Source organism: Ovis aries, chromosome 2 (assembly GCF_016772045.2).
Source record: "Ovis aries strain OAR_USU_Benz2616 breed Rambouillet chromosome 2, ARS-UI_Ramb_v3.0, whole genome shotgun sequence".
NCBI classification, from domain to species: Eukaryota; Metazoa; Chordata; class Mammalia; order Artiodactyla; family Bovidae; genus Ovis; species Ovis aries.
In genome coordinates, this window is record NC_056055.1 from 199,420,310 (window position 1) to 199,437,155 (window position 16,846).

The following is a 16,846-nucleotide window of genomic DNA, read 5'->3' on the forward strand; positions in this document are numbered from 1 at the left end:
AGATCCAGAGGTTGGGGACTCCTGTTCAAGAGGATAATGCTAAGGTCAGCTGGAGGAGGGGGCATCAGATATGGTCAGAAACCCAAAAGGGCTTCCTAACTCAATGGAAGAGCAATCTAATACCTTGGTTTGCAAAAAGCTATAGATGGTCAAATTTTTAATGGTTCAAAAGTGGGAGATGGTATGTGGTTACCTCAGACCTTAACCTCCCTGCTTTGCTCACTTCCTCTCCCAAGTTCCAAGGGACATGTCGCTCTTAATACTTACTCTTGCTTATTCCAATTTCATCTTCAACCTCTGCAATGCAATTATAGAATACAATTTGGTCCTAGTACACAGAAAAAGAGAGCTGGTCTGCTTTAGTAAACTGTGATGGGCTTTAAGTTAAGTGATCTAAGGGCCCATGGGCAGAAAAGAATTGAGACCATAGGCAGGTGGTATGTTAGTGACCAGGAGGTATGTGACCTGGCAATGGTGATTTTTGAACCTATTTTTCTAAGTCATATCCAGTGAAGCCATATGTAACTATTTTTTTTAAAGCTTAGTTTGAAAGCTTGCCAAAAAAGAGCCTTGAGATGCTACAGAAATAACAATGTGTTCTCTACTAGAGAAGAGAAATTATTTCATATTTTCTCATGCTCGTCCTATTTGCAAAAAACAAGTAAACTGTCAACAGCTTATTGTATAAAGTATTGCATCTCTATTATTTTATAATAATTAAGCTTTCTGACATCACTATATTCAAAATCAAAGACAGGGCCATGGTCAATTTAAGCAAAATGAGGGGCTTTAAAATGCATGCCGGACACACAGTCTTTCTCTCATCTCCATCATCTTGAAATTTCTCAAGATGACACTCTCAGTGTTTTGGGAGGACAGAGGAAAACAAAGTGAACATGTGAATAGGAACTGGCTACACTTCAATATGCTATTTCCTTAGAACTTTGACAAATCTAAACAAATACAAACTGTCTTGCAATTTACAAACACTTTCAAAATCCAAGGGCAATGTGGTGCAGAATGATAACAGCCTCCACTCAGACTGAATGGCTTCATGGAAACATTAGACGATCCATGCATCCAGAGAGAATCTGGGATAACTAATAAAGAGTCAAGAGAATTCGTATGTAGATAGAGAAGACGAAGGGAGGCTGAGGGAGAAGGCTAGATTTGATTCAAAATCCCATTTACACAGATTGTCTTAATAGTCACTCAGTCGTGTCCAACTCTTTGTGACCCCGTGGACTGTAGCCTACCAGGCTCCTCTGTCCATGGGATTTTCCAGGCAATAGTACTGGAGTGGACTGCCATTTCCTTCTCCAGAGGATCTTCCCAACCCAGGGATTGAACCCGGGTCTCCCGTATTGTAGACAGCCGCTTTACCATCTGAGCCACCAAATTAGATAATACATAAACACAAGTCTCAGACGTTTTTTTTGTTTGTTTGTTTGTTAATGGTGCCTCTTAAACTTTATTGATAATTAGCAGTCTACAGGAAAAATTAACTATTAAAGTAGCTATGCTTTCCATGTCCATTTTGTACGGGAGAAGAAAAGGCTGCCATAAACCAAGACACTATACTTAGTTGAAGTCCCTTATCCAGTCTGAACTGGCCACTAATCAGTTATCTGGGAGGAGTAGGTATGTGTGGCAGAAAGTGGGCTTCCAGCTTCAGTATCAGGCACACTGAAAACATCAGTTGGCATGTTTTACAGAGGCAATGGAGAGCATCAGATAACCCTGTGAATCAATTAGGTGAGGCTGGTGAAGAGAGATACTTTAACTTCAATAATATTCCTTTCTTTGGAGGATCCACAGTATGTCCCTCAGGCACCAGAAAGGCAAGAAAAGTGTCACAAGTCTTGGGGACACTGGTGGTTGAGCCACCTGTTTGCCTCCTGTCCCCTCACCACCGTCCTCTAGGACTTTAACCCCACATGTTGGCTCTTTCCCCCACCCAGGCCTCTTTGTTGCCCCTAAAGACCTTCATCTTACCTTCACATAGGACCTTGGATGGAGCCCCTTTACAAGATCTAGAACTCTGAAATTCTTTTCGTCTAGTTTACTTTTTCATTTCCGTCTGCATTCTACCTTCACAAAGACACTACTTCTGTTTCCTTCTCCTATCTTCTCTCTTTTCATCTCTTTCTCTAGTTCTTCCTCCTCCTGCTGATCCTGAGAGTAAAGAGGTACTAGAGACCTGCATCCCCTTCTCTACTGGTGCTGTGACGTACTCTCTCCCTCGGTGATCTCAGCATTTTCTCCTGGTCTCCACTATCAATCACCTCTGCGTGAATGAGGCAACCTAGGCATGTTCTTCTGTTCTCCACTGCTCCCCACTGTTGGTTGTCTTGTACTGGCTGTATCAAAGGCTCAAAATCAGCTTCTCAAGAACTAAACTCACTAGTTTTACCTCCTACGCCTACTCTTTCTCCTGACATCCTTCTTAATAACAATAATCATTTATGAAAGGGAGGGAATATACGTATACCTGTGGCTGATTCATGTTGATATATGGCAGAAACCAATACAATACTGTAAACCAATTATCCTCCAATTAAAAATAAATTTAAAAAACATTTATGGAGTACTTCCTATATGGCCAGCATTGTTCCAAGTAATTTATGTGAGATAACTTTAATCCTCACAGTGGTTCCATTTAGAAGATACTATTGTTTCCCTAATTTTACAGATAAAGTGAGATACACGGAGAAGTTGTTTATGCCTATGTATTTACTAAAAGTCAAGACCAGGGTGAGATTCTAGGCAGTCTAGAACTGGACACCGAATCATTATGCTATACTACCTACCTCTCCTTAGCCAGATTTCAATCCTCTTCCATCTCCTGCCCAACCAAATCCCACTGATTTCCTTTCTACAAAGCCTCTCCCTTTATTGACTGTCCCCATTCCCTGTCCTTATTATCTCTTATCCTTTTATCTAGACTTGTTCTATTGGCTTCCAGTTATCCTCTACTTGTCACCTCCCCAGGTCCACTATATCTGATTTTTTTTTTTAATGAAAATAGCTTTTTATTCTTTTGGATATGAAAATAACACATGCTCATTGGATTACAATATGATTAAAACAATTATATTGAAAAAGAACTAAAAAACCCAAATCATAATTTTGGAGTGATAACTGTTGTTAGGATATTGATATATATTTCAGATATTACTCTCTTCCTATGCACATACATAGATGCACACTTTATGAAATTCAAAAACTGGATCATACTTACTTAATGATCTTACATTTTAATATTTCATTGATTACATTGCCAATTGTAAAGGCAAATATTAATGTACTAGTATTATAAAAGTTATGACCAACCTAGATAGCATATTAAAAAGCAGAGACATTACTTTGCCAACAAAAGTCCATCTAGTTAAGGCTATGGTTTTTCCAGTGGTCATGTATGGATGTGAGAGTTGGACTATAAAGAAAGCTGAGTGCCGAAGAATTGATGCTTTTGAACTGTGGTATTGGAGAAGACTCTTGAGAGTCCCTTGGACTGCAAGGAGATCCAACCAGTCCATTCTGAAGGAGATCAGTCCTGGGTGTTCACTGGAAGGAGTGATGCTAAAGCTGAAACTCCAATACTTTGGCCACCTCATGCGAAGAGTTGACTCATTGGAAAAGACTCTGATGCTCAGAGGGATTGGGGACAGGAGGAGAAGGGGACGAGAGAGGATGAGATGGCTGGATGGCATCACTGACTCGATGGACATGAGTTTGGGTGAACTCTGGGAGTTGGTGATGGACAGGGAGGCCTGGCGTGCTGCGATTCATGGGGTTGCAAAGAGTCGGACACGACTGAGTGACTGAACTGAACTGATTATAAAAGTGTTAGTTTGCATTTCTCTAGTGACTAGTGATACTGAACATTTTTTCATAAATTTAATGGATACTGTATCCTCTCGTGATTTGCCTTTGTCCATATTTTCTAGCAGATTGTCAGATGTTTTCTTATTGATTTTTATGAGTTCTTATATATTAAATATGTTAAATCTTTCTTATCATGTATATTGCAGGAAAATTTCTGAGTTGTTCCCCTTTTAATTTTATGTAAAGGTTTTTGCTTCTCTTTTGTTGTTATATAAAAGTTTAACATCGATATGTAGCCATATGTGCATATATACATACATATACATTTTTTTCTTTTATGTTTTCTGCCTCTAGTGTTCCATGGCCAGATTACTGTTCCTAAGCCTCAGCTCTGATCATGTGACCTCCACAATGATTAGTGGTGTTCATCGCCTGTAGAAACCCAAACGCTTTTGCCAGTAGACAAGTGCTCATTCTTGGTCAGGTCACATTTTGGCTTGTTCCTGACTCCTTTCTTTCATATGATTTGCAGTCTGCTCAATCACAATAAACTACTATTCCGAAAATTTGTCTCATATTTCCCCACTATTATAAATTAGATGAAAAAACATAAAAGGATTTTAATAGTGAATAGAGAAGGTTATTAAAATAAAATGATCCAGTATTCTTGAAATTAAATCTTAGAAATTACAATTTTTCAAAAGCAGAGACAGAATACACTGGGTCTTTGATTTAGGATTCTTGTGTGTTTGGGAGAAGGAGAACTGAGGATGAGAACAAGGTCACTTGGGATAAGTCAGGATATTCTGCTACAGTCTGAATGCATCCAAGGGATGTAACCTGGATCGTGAAGGCTGCCTACAGATGTTCCTCTTGGTTATCTGTTAGAGTGAGTGAACTAACAGTTATCTAAAGTTTACCTACTGACACCTCTCAAACCCTTTGCTAATGCCATTCTTTCAGCTCAACTGATACCAATCTTCAGCTCAACAGCAATCTCCATCTGTGTTGTCCAAGCAAAAAGCAAGTCAACACTTCCTTCTTATGGTTTGCAGCATTTTATTAATCCTCACGTCACTCATGGCATTCTGTCTTGCCTCATGATTATCTGAATACATTATCTCCTTGCCATACTGTAAATTCCTTAAGGGCACCTTGGAGTATACACCCAGTATCAAACAGAGGACACTAGGTAGTCATCAGTCAGTTTGCTGAGTAAAGGAATTACCCTTAAAATCAGATTAGTATCATATAATGGCAGCTACTATCTGGGGTGTACTCCAGGAAGGCATTTGTGAAACTTTTTGGAGGGTCACATGGTTTGGGAACATAACTGATATCATTAGGTTGGGCTTCCTTTTCATTCTCAGCAGCTCTGCTCTATCAGCTCAGCATTCGCTTCAGTATTAGAATCTGGGCCAAGTCAACACGCCTGAGACCCAGTGTTTACTCTGGTAAATTCACTAAGCTCCCAAGGTCATATAGCTAGAGTCTCAGTGCCGTGCCCTGGTACCACCACTGCTATGTAAGTTTCCACCGTGTGCCAGGACAGGATAAGGCTGTGAGAGTCAGGATGCTCGGAGTTATAATTTACTCATTGTAATTGACAGTGGGTGCTTTTGCTCAGAGGCTCAATGCAAAGGTATTTAACACTGAAGGAAGAAGGCTGAGAGAGTCCTACCTGGATGTTAACATCCGCCCCGTTGTTTACTAACAGTTCAAGACACAGAGCACCGTGTGTGGAGGCAGCAGCAAAATGCAGCGGAGTGAACCCGCTGTTGTTGGGCTGGTTCACGTTAGCACCGTAGTCGGTCAGCTCGTTGACTACAGCATCCTGCCCGTTGTAGCAGGCCAGGTGGAGGGCTGTGTTTCCATACACGTTGATTTCATCGATCTGCAAACAAGCCCAATACAGGTGATGAAAATCACTGGAGCCAATATACTCCCATTTCCCACCAAAAGCCTAATAGCTGTGCTGGAGAAAGGAAATATCCCTCTGTCAGCCTGATTATTCAGGTGGTCATCCCGGGAAGGCTTTAGCCTGAAGATAAAGATCAGCAAAACAGGAGAATGACCAGGCTTCAACTTGGGGGAAGATACTGCTCAGCTAGGGAAAGGATAAAATGAAATGCAAACCTGTCTCAAAACGCCAGAGGAGAACTGAACCCGGGCAGCAAGAAAAGAGCTCGAAACTTAACGGAGAACAGAAGAGGGAAGGTTGGGGGGTACTCAGAGAGCTGCCGTGGGGCCTGAACTCGGGTTTGGCTCTGCTATCTGACCCCTCTCAAGGCCAAATTCTGGCGTTTGGGCCGTGTATTTAGCCCCTACCTCCCTCCTGCTTTCCCTGGGCAGCCGTGACTCCTGTGTCTCACCATCACCATCTCAGTACTACAACCTAGTTTTCCTTTCCTCCAGGACAACCTCACCACTGCTCCTGCCCTGCTACCCGAGGAGAATGGGGTCGAGTCAACTTCTCCAACTCAGCATGTTTGTCCCTGCCATTTATTCTTTCATTTCTGCTTGGAAGCCTCAATTTAGAAGGTTGTAAAAGTGGGATGAGGAACCCTAGCCAGTCTTTTAAAAATGACTGGTCAATATTTATCATATATCACATATGCTTAAATATTTCTGTATCTATGTTGATATAGAAAGTTAGTCCTTTTCTCGTTTTCTACTACTTAGCACACGCCCTGATTGCCCTTCATCGGTTGCCCATGTAAACTCAAAAAAACAGGATGCTAAGAAATGAGGGTTTTTCCCCCTCTTGAATTAAAACGCAAACAGGATTTCAGAACAACAGAAAACCCACAAATGTACTGTGGGACAATGCCTGAATCATAGCTCACCTCCACCCCCAGATTCAGAAGATGCTTGACAACATTGATCTGTCCGTTGGAGGCTGCGGCATGCAGGGGCGTATAGCCCTTCTTGTCCTTACACGTCACTTCTGCACCATGGTTAACAAGCAACGCCACGACATCCAGGTGGCCTTTACAAACAAAGCAGCAGAAAACGCGGTTAACCTTCCTAGGACAATTTGACAATTCATTCCACCTGAGTTATCACCATCCTCTTTCATTGCCACCAGCATTTTCCTAAGCTACGTGTAAAAGCTGGTTCATAGCAAATAGCCAGCAAATATTCAGTGTGTACCTACTATCTGTCAGGTATCATGTAAATCCTGTGGGAAGAAAGAAGATGATTCATATGTGAGCCTTCTCTTTAACAAGATTCAAGCTTGTTTACAGATAATGACAAAGTCCTAAAAATATGTTAGAACCAGAGACTAAAAAAAACTGTGTTAAAATGAAAACAATACTTTTGAAACCAACTGCCATTCTTCACTGAAAAGTCTAACAATGACAATTTGATCTGGAAAAACCAAAGGAAAAATAAAAGCAATTAATCAGAACAACTCCATATGTTAAATCACATGGAACTGCTACTGTTTGACCCTTTTTTGAACCCACAAAAATGGCACCTTTATATGGTTCAACTTCAAAGTGTTCTCATGAATTACTGACTGAACGGAAAACTAGTTTCACCTCCTGTTGGCATATTTTCAAGAATAGTTTTCTTTGTTGTCTATTTTGCTACATATACAATGATTGATGTATTTGACCTTTATTTCCTGACTAAAGATTGTTCCGTGCTTTAAGATCATTGCTCTAAACATTGTTGATAACTGAAGGGTAGAAGATGAGCACTGGTTCAGGGCCTAGAGAGACAGAGAGAAAAAGACAGAGACAGGGAGAGAGAGAGAGACGAAGAGACTGGTCTTGGCTAGTGGTGGTGCCATCTTAAGCTCTTTGTCCTGCTTTTGACCTTTAGTTCACAAGGACAGTCATCTCTATATGTTTCCCTACTTGCATCCTGATGACACACAAAAATATAACTTAACTTCTTTTAGCAATTTTATACATGTTTTAAATATATATCGGAGAAGGAAATGGCAACCCACTCCAGTACTCCTGCCTAGAGAATCCGATGGACAGAGGAGCCTGGCGGGCTACAGTCCACAGGGTCACAAAGAGTCGGACACAACTGAGTGACGAACACCTTTAGCTATATACCAGCAAAGAACAAATGCGAAAGACCACATTCCTTGAGTCTAATGTCACACCAGCTTAATAGATGCTCTGCCTAAACATCATCCGGGAAATGATCACTGGCTCCAGTCCGGCAGGGACCATGCAGGCATCTAACTTGTTTCAATTAATTCGAAAGTCCATTTCACCTTTTAAAAAATGGTAATGCTTACAAAATCTTAAGGTTCTGTTTTTTAAGCCCCAAAATTCACTCAGACTCACCTATACCCACATAATTTATTTCAGCTCTGCCCCAATCCATTCTTTTTCCCCCACAATTACCATTATTCTTTTTTTCTGTTTAAAAGGATTAAGAAAAAGCAAAAAGGTATTAAAAGGAAACCAAAATCATCCACTTCCTTGAGATATTCAGTTTAATATTTCAGTGTTTAATACATCCCAGACTGCTTTTTCAAAAGGATTGTATTTTAGAGATCTTTTTATACAAAAATGAGGTTGTATTATTTAAACTGTATTATTATATGATCTGTTTTCATATGATCTGTTTTCACTTAACATAGTCACAGAATCTTTCTATGTTAAAAAAAAAAATACTGACAACATCATTGCTGTAGTTACTCCACAGTGTCCCATTGTGTAGATCATCCATAATTCACCACACAATCTCCTGTGTTGTGACGGGCAGTCAGAGTGTTTATAACTTGGAGCTGGTAGAATTCTGTCTGCTTTCCTAATTGCAGGATGTTCTCCAATCAGAAACACAAAGGAAGGATCTTAGTTCTACATTTCCCACAAGTCCACACTGAAAATAAACTCTATGAGGGCTCTCATTTGTCAGTGGTACTAGTGCCAACAAAAGTGGTGAGAAAAGCACAGAAACATAACATCTTCCTTTGTCTTCTGCACCTGAGCCAGCAGAAACAAGGAGCAAGCCCCAGCTCTGTTGGCAGTGGAGTAACAGAATCACTCACAGCGACTCCAGTCACCTCTACATGGCAGCCAGGATGTTGTCCTTTCTTCCTTCCTTTTTGTTTCTTTCAGAAGTATTTATAAATAAAAAGACAAATGAAATTTACATCCTTGCTTTGCTAGCCAGTCCTCCTTTTTAAACACTTTATTTTGCTGCCATAAAAAGTTAACATAAGCACAATTTGTGCAGCTTTCCAACCCAGATTGAAATACATTCAATGAAGTCCATGCCATGATTCATCTCTCCTGCTCTTTGTGGGATAAATAAATCCCTGACGAAGCTACTGCCCAACCCGAGTGCTCTATGCGTGCCAGTAAAAGGGACTGAATCTTAATTCAATTGGATCCCAAGCTTGACAAGAAGTTAGGCTCGCCCAAGAGAAAATCTACACGGTCAGTGAGAGACTTGGAGCTTCATCAGTTCAGATTATCTGCATTTTGCTCTCCATTCATGGAATCCTTACCCATATAAGCTGCCCAGTGCAGAGCACGTCGATCCTTCTTGTCAAACGCATTGATGTTTGCCCCTTTAGCCAACAGTAAATTGACCATCTGAAAGATAACCAACAATGAAATCAAATGTATATTCTGTAATGGTGAGCAGTCCTTACCGTCAGCAGGTGATCTGATCCAAATTAACACCCAATCTAAAGGCAGGTCAGAAATCTGAAGTTTAAAGTAGGAAGATACCTCAGCCAATCTGTGGTATGTGTGTCAGAGGAAAAGACTGAGGTGTTGGCTACTTTTTCAATTTATTGTGGCTCTAAATTTTAAAATAGGCAACTGCCTAAGGTTTCTAAGGCCTCAGTGGTGAAATTTAGGTTCTATGTGGGGATAAGAGAGTCTGTGGGAAGATTCTTATTCCAGTGATGAGGACACTCACCTCCACATGGCCATTCAGAGCAGCATGGTGCAAGGCTGTGCGTCCCCCTCGGTCAGAGACATTGACGCTGCTCAGCAGGGGGATGATGACTTCTGCACACTTAACAGCCTTGTTGGCTGCTGCCACGTGGAGCGGGGTCTGCCAGTTCTTGTCCCTTGCATTGACATCAGCTGAGTGCTTAATCAATACTTGTACTGCTTCCTATAATAAAAGCAGAGTTTACAGAGGTCACTGACAAATGTTCAGTCAATCCTTACTGGGTATAAGATGCTTTATTAGACCCTCACAGGCTAGCTCAATGTAGACAACCAAGGTCATATGGGGTGAAGAGAGAGAGAGTGACACAGATAAAGAGACAGTCACTCCACCTCTTTTCTTTTAGGCCAAGAGTGCCAGCACAACTCCAAACCCAATAAACCTTCCAAAGGTTTCCTTTCAAAGTATAAGCTTTCCTTAGGCCAAAGAGACCATGACTAAAAATAAAGTAATGACTATTATTCCTTGAGCCTATTTTACTGTGAAATGTCTACATGCATTTTTTATAAGCATTCACATATATTTTATTATATATTTATTTATTTGGGCCATGTGATGCAGAATGTGGTATCTGACCAGGGATCAAACTCATGCCCCCTGTTATTAGGACTGCAGTCTTAATCAGTAGATCACCAGGAAAGTCCCTGTACATGTATTATTAATACTCACTTAGTATGTGAAAAACACTACTACAACTATGGAAGACTGAAGGAAACATTAATCAGGCTCTATGCTAAAAAAATCCCCTGGAGAAGAAAATGGCAACCCACTCTAATATTCTTGCCTGAAAAATCACATGGACAGAGGAGCCTGGCAGGCTACAGTCCGTGGGGTCACAAAGAGTTGGACATGACCAAGCACACACATATACAAACACATACACACACACACCCTAAAAACTAGGTGAGTAAACAATAAAAGAAAAGCTAGATCACAATATAAGCGTGAATAATTAAATAAGAGAAAAATAGTATTTTGATCAATTTTCATCTCATAAATTGTGCAGTTTATGTATATGTACAATTGTGATATGGGAAGAAAATATTGGAACCTCTATTTAAATTTTATTTCTTTACAAAGGAAAGCATTTTAACTGGTATTTAACTTCCAGGTAGATGTCTTGTTATTGTTCAGTCCCTCAGATGTGTCTGATTTCTTTGCAAACCCATGGACTGCAGCACACCAGACTTCCCTGTCCTTCACTATCTCCCAGAGTTTGCTCAAACTCATGTCCATTGAGTTGATGATGCCATTGAACCATCTCATCCTCTGTCACCCCTTCTCTTCCTGCCCTCAGTCTCTCCCAGCGTCAGAGTCTTTTCCAATAAGTCGGCTCTTCACATCAGGAGGCCAAAGTATTGGAGCTTCAGATTCAGCATTAGTCCTTCCAATGACTATTCAGGGTTGATTTCCTTTAGGACCGACTGGTTTGATCTCCTTGTTATCCAAGGGATTCTCAAGAGCCTTCTCCAGCACCACAATTTGAAAACATCAGTTCTTCAGTGCTCAGCCTTCTTGGAGTACACTGAAATACACAGTGACAGGACTTCCTTGGTGGTCCAGTGGCAAGGACTCTGCACTCCCAATGCAGGGGGTTTGCGTTCTATCTCTGGTCAGGGAACTAGATCTCACATGCTGCCACTAAAGATTCTACATGTTGTAGCTAAAGATCCACATGCCACAATTAAGACCTGGTGCAACCAAATAATTATAAATAAAATTTTTAAATTTTATTATTATTTTTATTTTTTAAATATAAATTTATTTATTTTAATTGGAGGTTAATTACTTTACAATATAGTATTGGTTTTGCCATACATCAACATGAATCCACCATGGGTGTACACATGTTCCCCATCCTGAACCCCCCTCCCACCTCCCTCCCCATACCATCCCTCTGGGTCACCCCAGTGCACCAGCCCCAAGCATCCTGTATCGAACCTGGACTGGCGATTCATTTCATATATGATATTATACATGCTCAATGTCATTCTCCCAAATCATCCCACCCTCTCCTCTCCCACAGAGTCCAAAACACTGTCCTATACATCTGTGTCTCTTTTGCTGTCTCGCATACAGGGTTATCGTTACCATCTTTCTAAATTCCATATATATGCATTAGTACACTGTATTGGTGTTTTTCTTTCTGGCTTACTTCACTCTGTATAATCAGCTCCAGTTTCATCCACCTCATTAGAACTGATTCAAACGTATTCTTTTCAATGGCTGAGTAATACTCCATTGTGTATATGTACTACAGCTTTCTTATCCATTCATTTGCTGATGGACATCTAGGTTGCTTCCATGTCCTGGCTATTATAAACAGTACTGCAGTGAACACTGGGGTACTTGTGTCTCCTTCAATTCTAGTTTCCTCAGTGTGTATGCCTAGCAGTGGGATTGCTGGGTCATAAGGCAGTTCTATTTCCAGTGTTTTAAGGAATCTCCACACTGTTCTCCATAGTGGCTGTACTAGTTTGCATTCCCACCAACAGTGTAAAAGGGTTCCCTTTTCTCCACACCCTCTCCAGCATTTATTGCTTGTAGACTTTTGGATAGCAGCCATTCTGACTGGCATGAAATGGTACCTCATTGTGGTTTTTATTTGCATTTCTCTGATAATGAGTGATGTTGAACATCTTTTCATGTGTTTGTTAGCCATCTGTATGTCTTCTTTGGAGAAATGTCTATTTAGTTCTTTGGCCCATTTTTTGATGGGGTCATTTATTTTTCTGGAATTGAGCTGCAGGAGTTGCTTGTATATTTCCCCTAAAGTCAGGAACAAGACAAGGGTGCCCACTTTCACTGCTACTATTCAACGTAGTTTTGGAAGTTTTGGCCACAGCAATCAGAGCAGAAAAAGAAATAAAAGGAATCCAAATTGGAAAAGAAGTAAAACTCTCACTGTTTACAGATGACATGATCCTCTACATAGAAAACCTAAAGACTCCACCAGAAAATTACTAAAGCTAATCAATGAATATAGTAAAGTTGCAGGATATAAAATCACACACAGAAATCCCTTGCATTCCTATACACTAATAATGAGAAAATAGAAAGAGAAATTAAGGAAACAATTCCATTCACCATTGCAAAGAATAAAATACTTGGGAATATATCTACCTAAAGAAACTAAAGACCTATAGACAGAAAGCTATAAAACACTGGTGAAAGAAATCAAAGAGGACGCTAATAGATGGAGAAATATACTGTGTTCATGGATCAGAAGAATCAATATAGTGAAAATGAGTATACTACCCAAAGCAATCTACAGATTCAATGCAATCCCTATCAAGCTACCAACAATATTTTTCACAGAGCTAGAACAAATAATTTCACAATTTGCATGAAAATACAAAAAACTTCGAATAGCCAAAGCAATCTTGAGAAAGAAGAATGGAACTGGAGGAATCAATCTGCCTGACTTCAGGCTCTATTACAAAGCCACAGTCATCCAGACAGTATGGTACTGGCACAAAGACAGAAATATAGATCAGTGGAACAAAATAGAAAGCCCAGAGATAAATCCACACACCTATGGACAGCTTATCTTTGACAAAGAATATACAATGGAGAAGACAATCTCTTTAACAAGTGATTCTGGGGAAACTGGTCAACCACTTATAAAAGAATGAAACTAGAACACTTTCTAACACCATACACAAATATAAACTCAAAATGGATTAAAGATCTAAACATAAGACCAGAAACTATAAAACGCCTAGAGGAGAACATAGGCAAAACACTCTCCGACATAAATCACAGCAGGATCCTCTATGACTCACCTCCCAGAATATTGGAAATAAAAGCAAAAATAAACAAATGAGACCTAATTAAAATTAAAAACTTCTGCACAACAAAGGAAACTATAAGCAAGGTGAAAAGACAGCCTTCAGAATGGGAGAAAATAATAGCAAATGAAGCAACTGACAAAGAACTAATCTCATAAATAAAATTTTTTAAAAAACATACAGTGATAACCTACCAAGTTCATATACAGATTGTAAGCTGTTCCTTAAACTAAAACATCTGAAGATGTTTAAGATTTATGCAAGGAATCCACAGATGAAAGATGATAATACCAATGCAATCATAAATCATGTGAAAGTCACAGAGCTGACACCTCTACTCCAAGTAAAAGTTTTCTATTACCCACATTAAGGTAAAAGTAATGATAAATTTAATCAGATCTGATAAAAGCTTGGCCCAAACAGAGAAATCATCAGAAGTCTATTATCTATATGGTTATTTAAGACTATGACAAATGAAAAGCCTCTCCCTAAGTACATTGCCTTGAAATATTAGCTAAGATAGTAGTTCTTACATATAATTTATAAATAAATGAGATGCATACTCTGAGGACACATGCTGAAAGTTTTGCAGATGCATGGCCAAAAGTGCTGGAGATAACCATTTCAAAGCAATACTATATTCTTTTCACACTTTCACAGCAAAATAACAATACATACTGTCACTTTAATACCTTTACCATGTATATTAGTTTACAATACTTGTATAGATTCCTGCTTTGCATTAAATATTACGTAAATTCAGGATAGACATTTTACAAATTTATACTATAAGGCCAATTCACGAAAAACTTGTTTTTTAAAGGTAACACAATGTGATTGCTTTTAGAGTAACTCTGACTAGGTGAATGAGATATCACCTAGAAGAGGCCCTACTTTTAAATGAATATTTAAGAATGATTTGCATTGTATACCCAGCAATAGTTTAAGCAAAGAAAATATACATGCCAGTTATAGTTTTTACATAAGTGCTTTTATAGTTTGTAGGGGAGGAAAAACGGTATAAAGTAAATAACACTGCTAAAAATATTTTAATCACAGATATGTTTTGGTTTAGTATTGTAAATACAGTTTTACTAAAACACAGCCTCGTTCTTTGCTTACATATTATCTATTTGCTTTAAACTGTAATAGCAGAATTGAGTATTCATGACAAAAACTACATGCAGCAATCAAAGCCTAAAAATATTTACTGTCTCTACTTCTGGGCTTCCCTGGTGGCTCAGCAGTAAAGAATCTGCCTGCAATGCAGGAGATGTAGATTGGATCCCTGTTCTGGAACGATCCCCTGTAGAAGGAAATGGCATTATTTCCAAGAAGGAATTATTCTTGCCTGGGAAAAGGGATAGAGAAGCTTTGGTGGGCTACAGTCCATGTGGTTGCAAAGAGTCAGACAGGACTTAGTGACTAAACGACAACAATCTCTTACTGAAAAAGTTTGCAGACCACCTGGCCTAGCTCCCTGTTTGAATTGTCACAAAGTACAAATAATCAAATCTGCTTAAAATAAAATTTTATTGTTTACTAGCACAAAAAAAGATCTTCACGACCCAGATAATCATGATGGTGTGATCATTAATCTAGAGCCAGCCATCCTGCAATGTGAAGTCAAGTGGGCCTTGGAAAGCATCGCTAGGAACAAAGCTAGCGGAGGTGATGGAATTCCAGCTGAGCTGTTTCAAATCCTGAAAGATGATGCTGTCAAAGTGCTGCACTCAATATGCCAGCAAATTGGGAAGACTCAGCAGTGGCCACAGGACTGGAAAAGGTCAGTTTTCATTCCAATTCCAAAGAAAGGCAGTGCCAAAGAATGCTCAAACTACTGCACAATTGCACTCATCTCACATGCTAGTAAAGTAATGCTCAAAATTCTCCAAGCCAGGCTTCAGCAGTACGTGAACCATGAACTTCCTGATGTTCAAGCTGGTTTTAGAAAAGGCAGAGGAACCAGAGACCAAATTGCCAACATCCGCTGGATCATCAAAAAAGCAAGAAAGTTCCAGAAAAACATCTATTTCTGCTTTATTGACTATGCCAAAGCCTTTGACTGTGTGGATCACAAGAAACTGTGGAAAATTCTGAAAGAGATGGAAATACCAGACCACCTAACCTGCCCCTTGAGAAATTTGTATGCAGGTCAGGAAGCAGCAGTTAGAACTGGACATGGAAGAACAGACTGGTTCCAAATAGGAAAAGGAGTACGTCAAGGCTGTATATTGTCACCCTGCTTATTTAACTTCTATGCAGAGTACATCATGAGAAAGGCTGGGTTGGAAGAAACACAAACTGGAATCAAGATTGCTGAGAGAAATATCAATAACCTCAGATATGCAGATGACACCACCCTTATGGCAGAAAGTGAAGAGGAACTAAAAAGCCTCTTGATGAAAGTGAAGGAGGAGAGTGAAAAAGTTGGCTTAAAGCTCAACATTCGGAAAACGAAGATCATGGCATCCGGTCCCATCACTTCATGGGAAATAGATGGGGAAACAGTGGAAACAGTGTCAGACTTTATTTTGGGGGGCTCCAAAATCACTGCAGATGGTGACTGCAGCCATAAAATTAAAAGACGCATACTCCTTGGAAGAAAAGTTATGACCAACCTAGATAGCATATTCAAAAGCAGAGACATTACTTTGCCGACTAAGGTCCATCTAGTCAAGGCTATGGTTTTCCTGTGGTCATGTACGGATGTGAGAGTTGGACTGTGGAGAAGGCTGAGCACCAAAGAATTGATGCTTTTGAACTGTGGTGGTGGAGAAGACTCTTGAGAGTCCCTTGGACTTGCAAGGAGATCCAACCGGTCCATTCTGAAGGAGATCAGCCCTGGATTTCTTTGGAAGGAATGATGCTAAAGCTGAAACTCCCGTACTTTGGCCACCTCATGTGAAGAGTTGACTCACTGGAAAAGACTCTGATGCTGGGAGGGATTAGGGGCAGGAGGAGAAGGGGACGACAGAGGATGAGATGGCTGGATGGCATCACCGACTCAATGGATGTGAGTCTGAGTGAACTCCGGGAGTTGGTGATGGACAGGGAGGCCTGGCGGGCTGCAATTCATGGGGTGGCAAAGAGTTGGACACAACTGAGTGACTGAACTGAACTGAGCACAAAAAAATACTGTGCTAAGTCCAAACAGTCTAGTAAAGGAGGGCAGGTCCTATGTCAACATTCACAGGTCTCTGAGTTCAGCCCCTGCTATGCAGTGGTGGGTCTATAGTGAGTTTTGTGGGGCAGGGGCCAAACACACTTGCATTGCTCTGCATAATAGA

At 40.1% G+C, this 16,846-nt stretch overlaps 1 protein-coding gene across 7 annotated transcripts in view; it reads right to left on the reverse strand.

The window, feature by feature from the left end:
- Positions 1 to 16,846, reverse strand: part of ANKRD44 (ankyrin repeat domain 44) — a 313,666-nt gene that overhangs the window by 107,925 nt on the left and 188,895 nt on the right. For all 7 annotated transcript variants that reach the window (XM_027965056.2, XM_027965055.2, XM_042244028.2 and 4 more), the window contains exons 5-8: positions 9,730 to 9,930; positions 9,311 to 9,398; positions 6,675 to 6,817; positions 5,510 to 5,722 (exon numbers count right to left, since the gene is read on the reverse strand). In XM_027965056.2, coding sequence (XP_027820857.1) covers positions 5,510 to 5,722; positions 6,675 to 6,817; positions 9,311 to 9,398; positions 9,730 to 9,930 — 645 coding nt within the window. The remainder of the gene's footprint in view (positions 1 to 5,509; positions 5,723 to 6,674; positions 6,818 to 9,310; positions 9,399 to 9,729; positions 9,931 to 16,846) is intronic.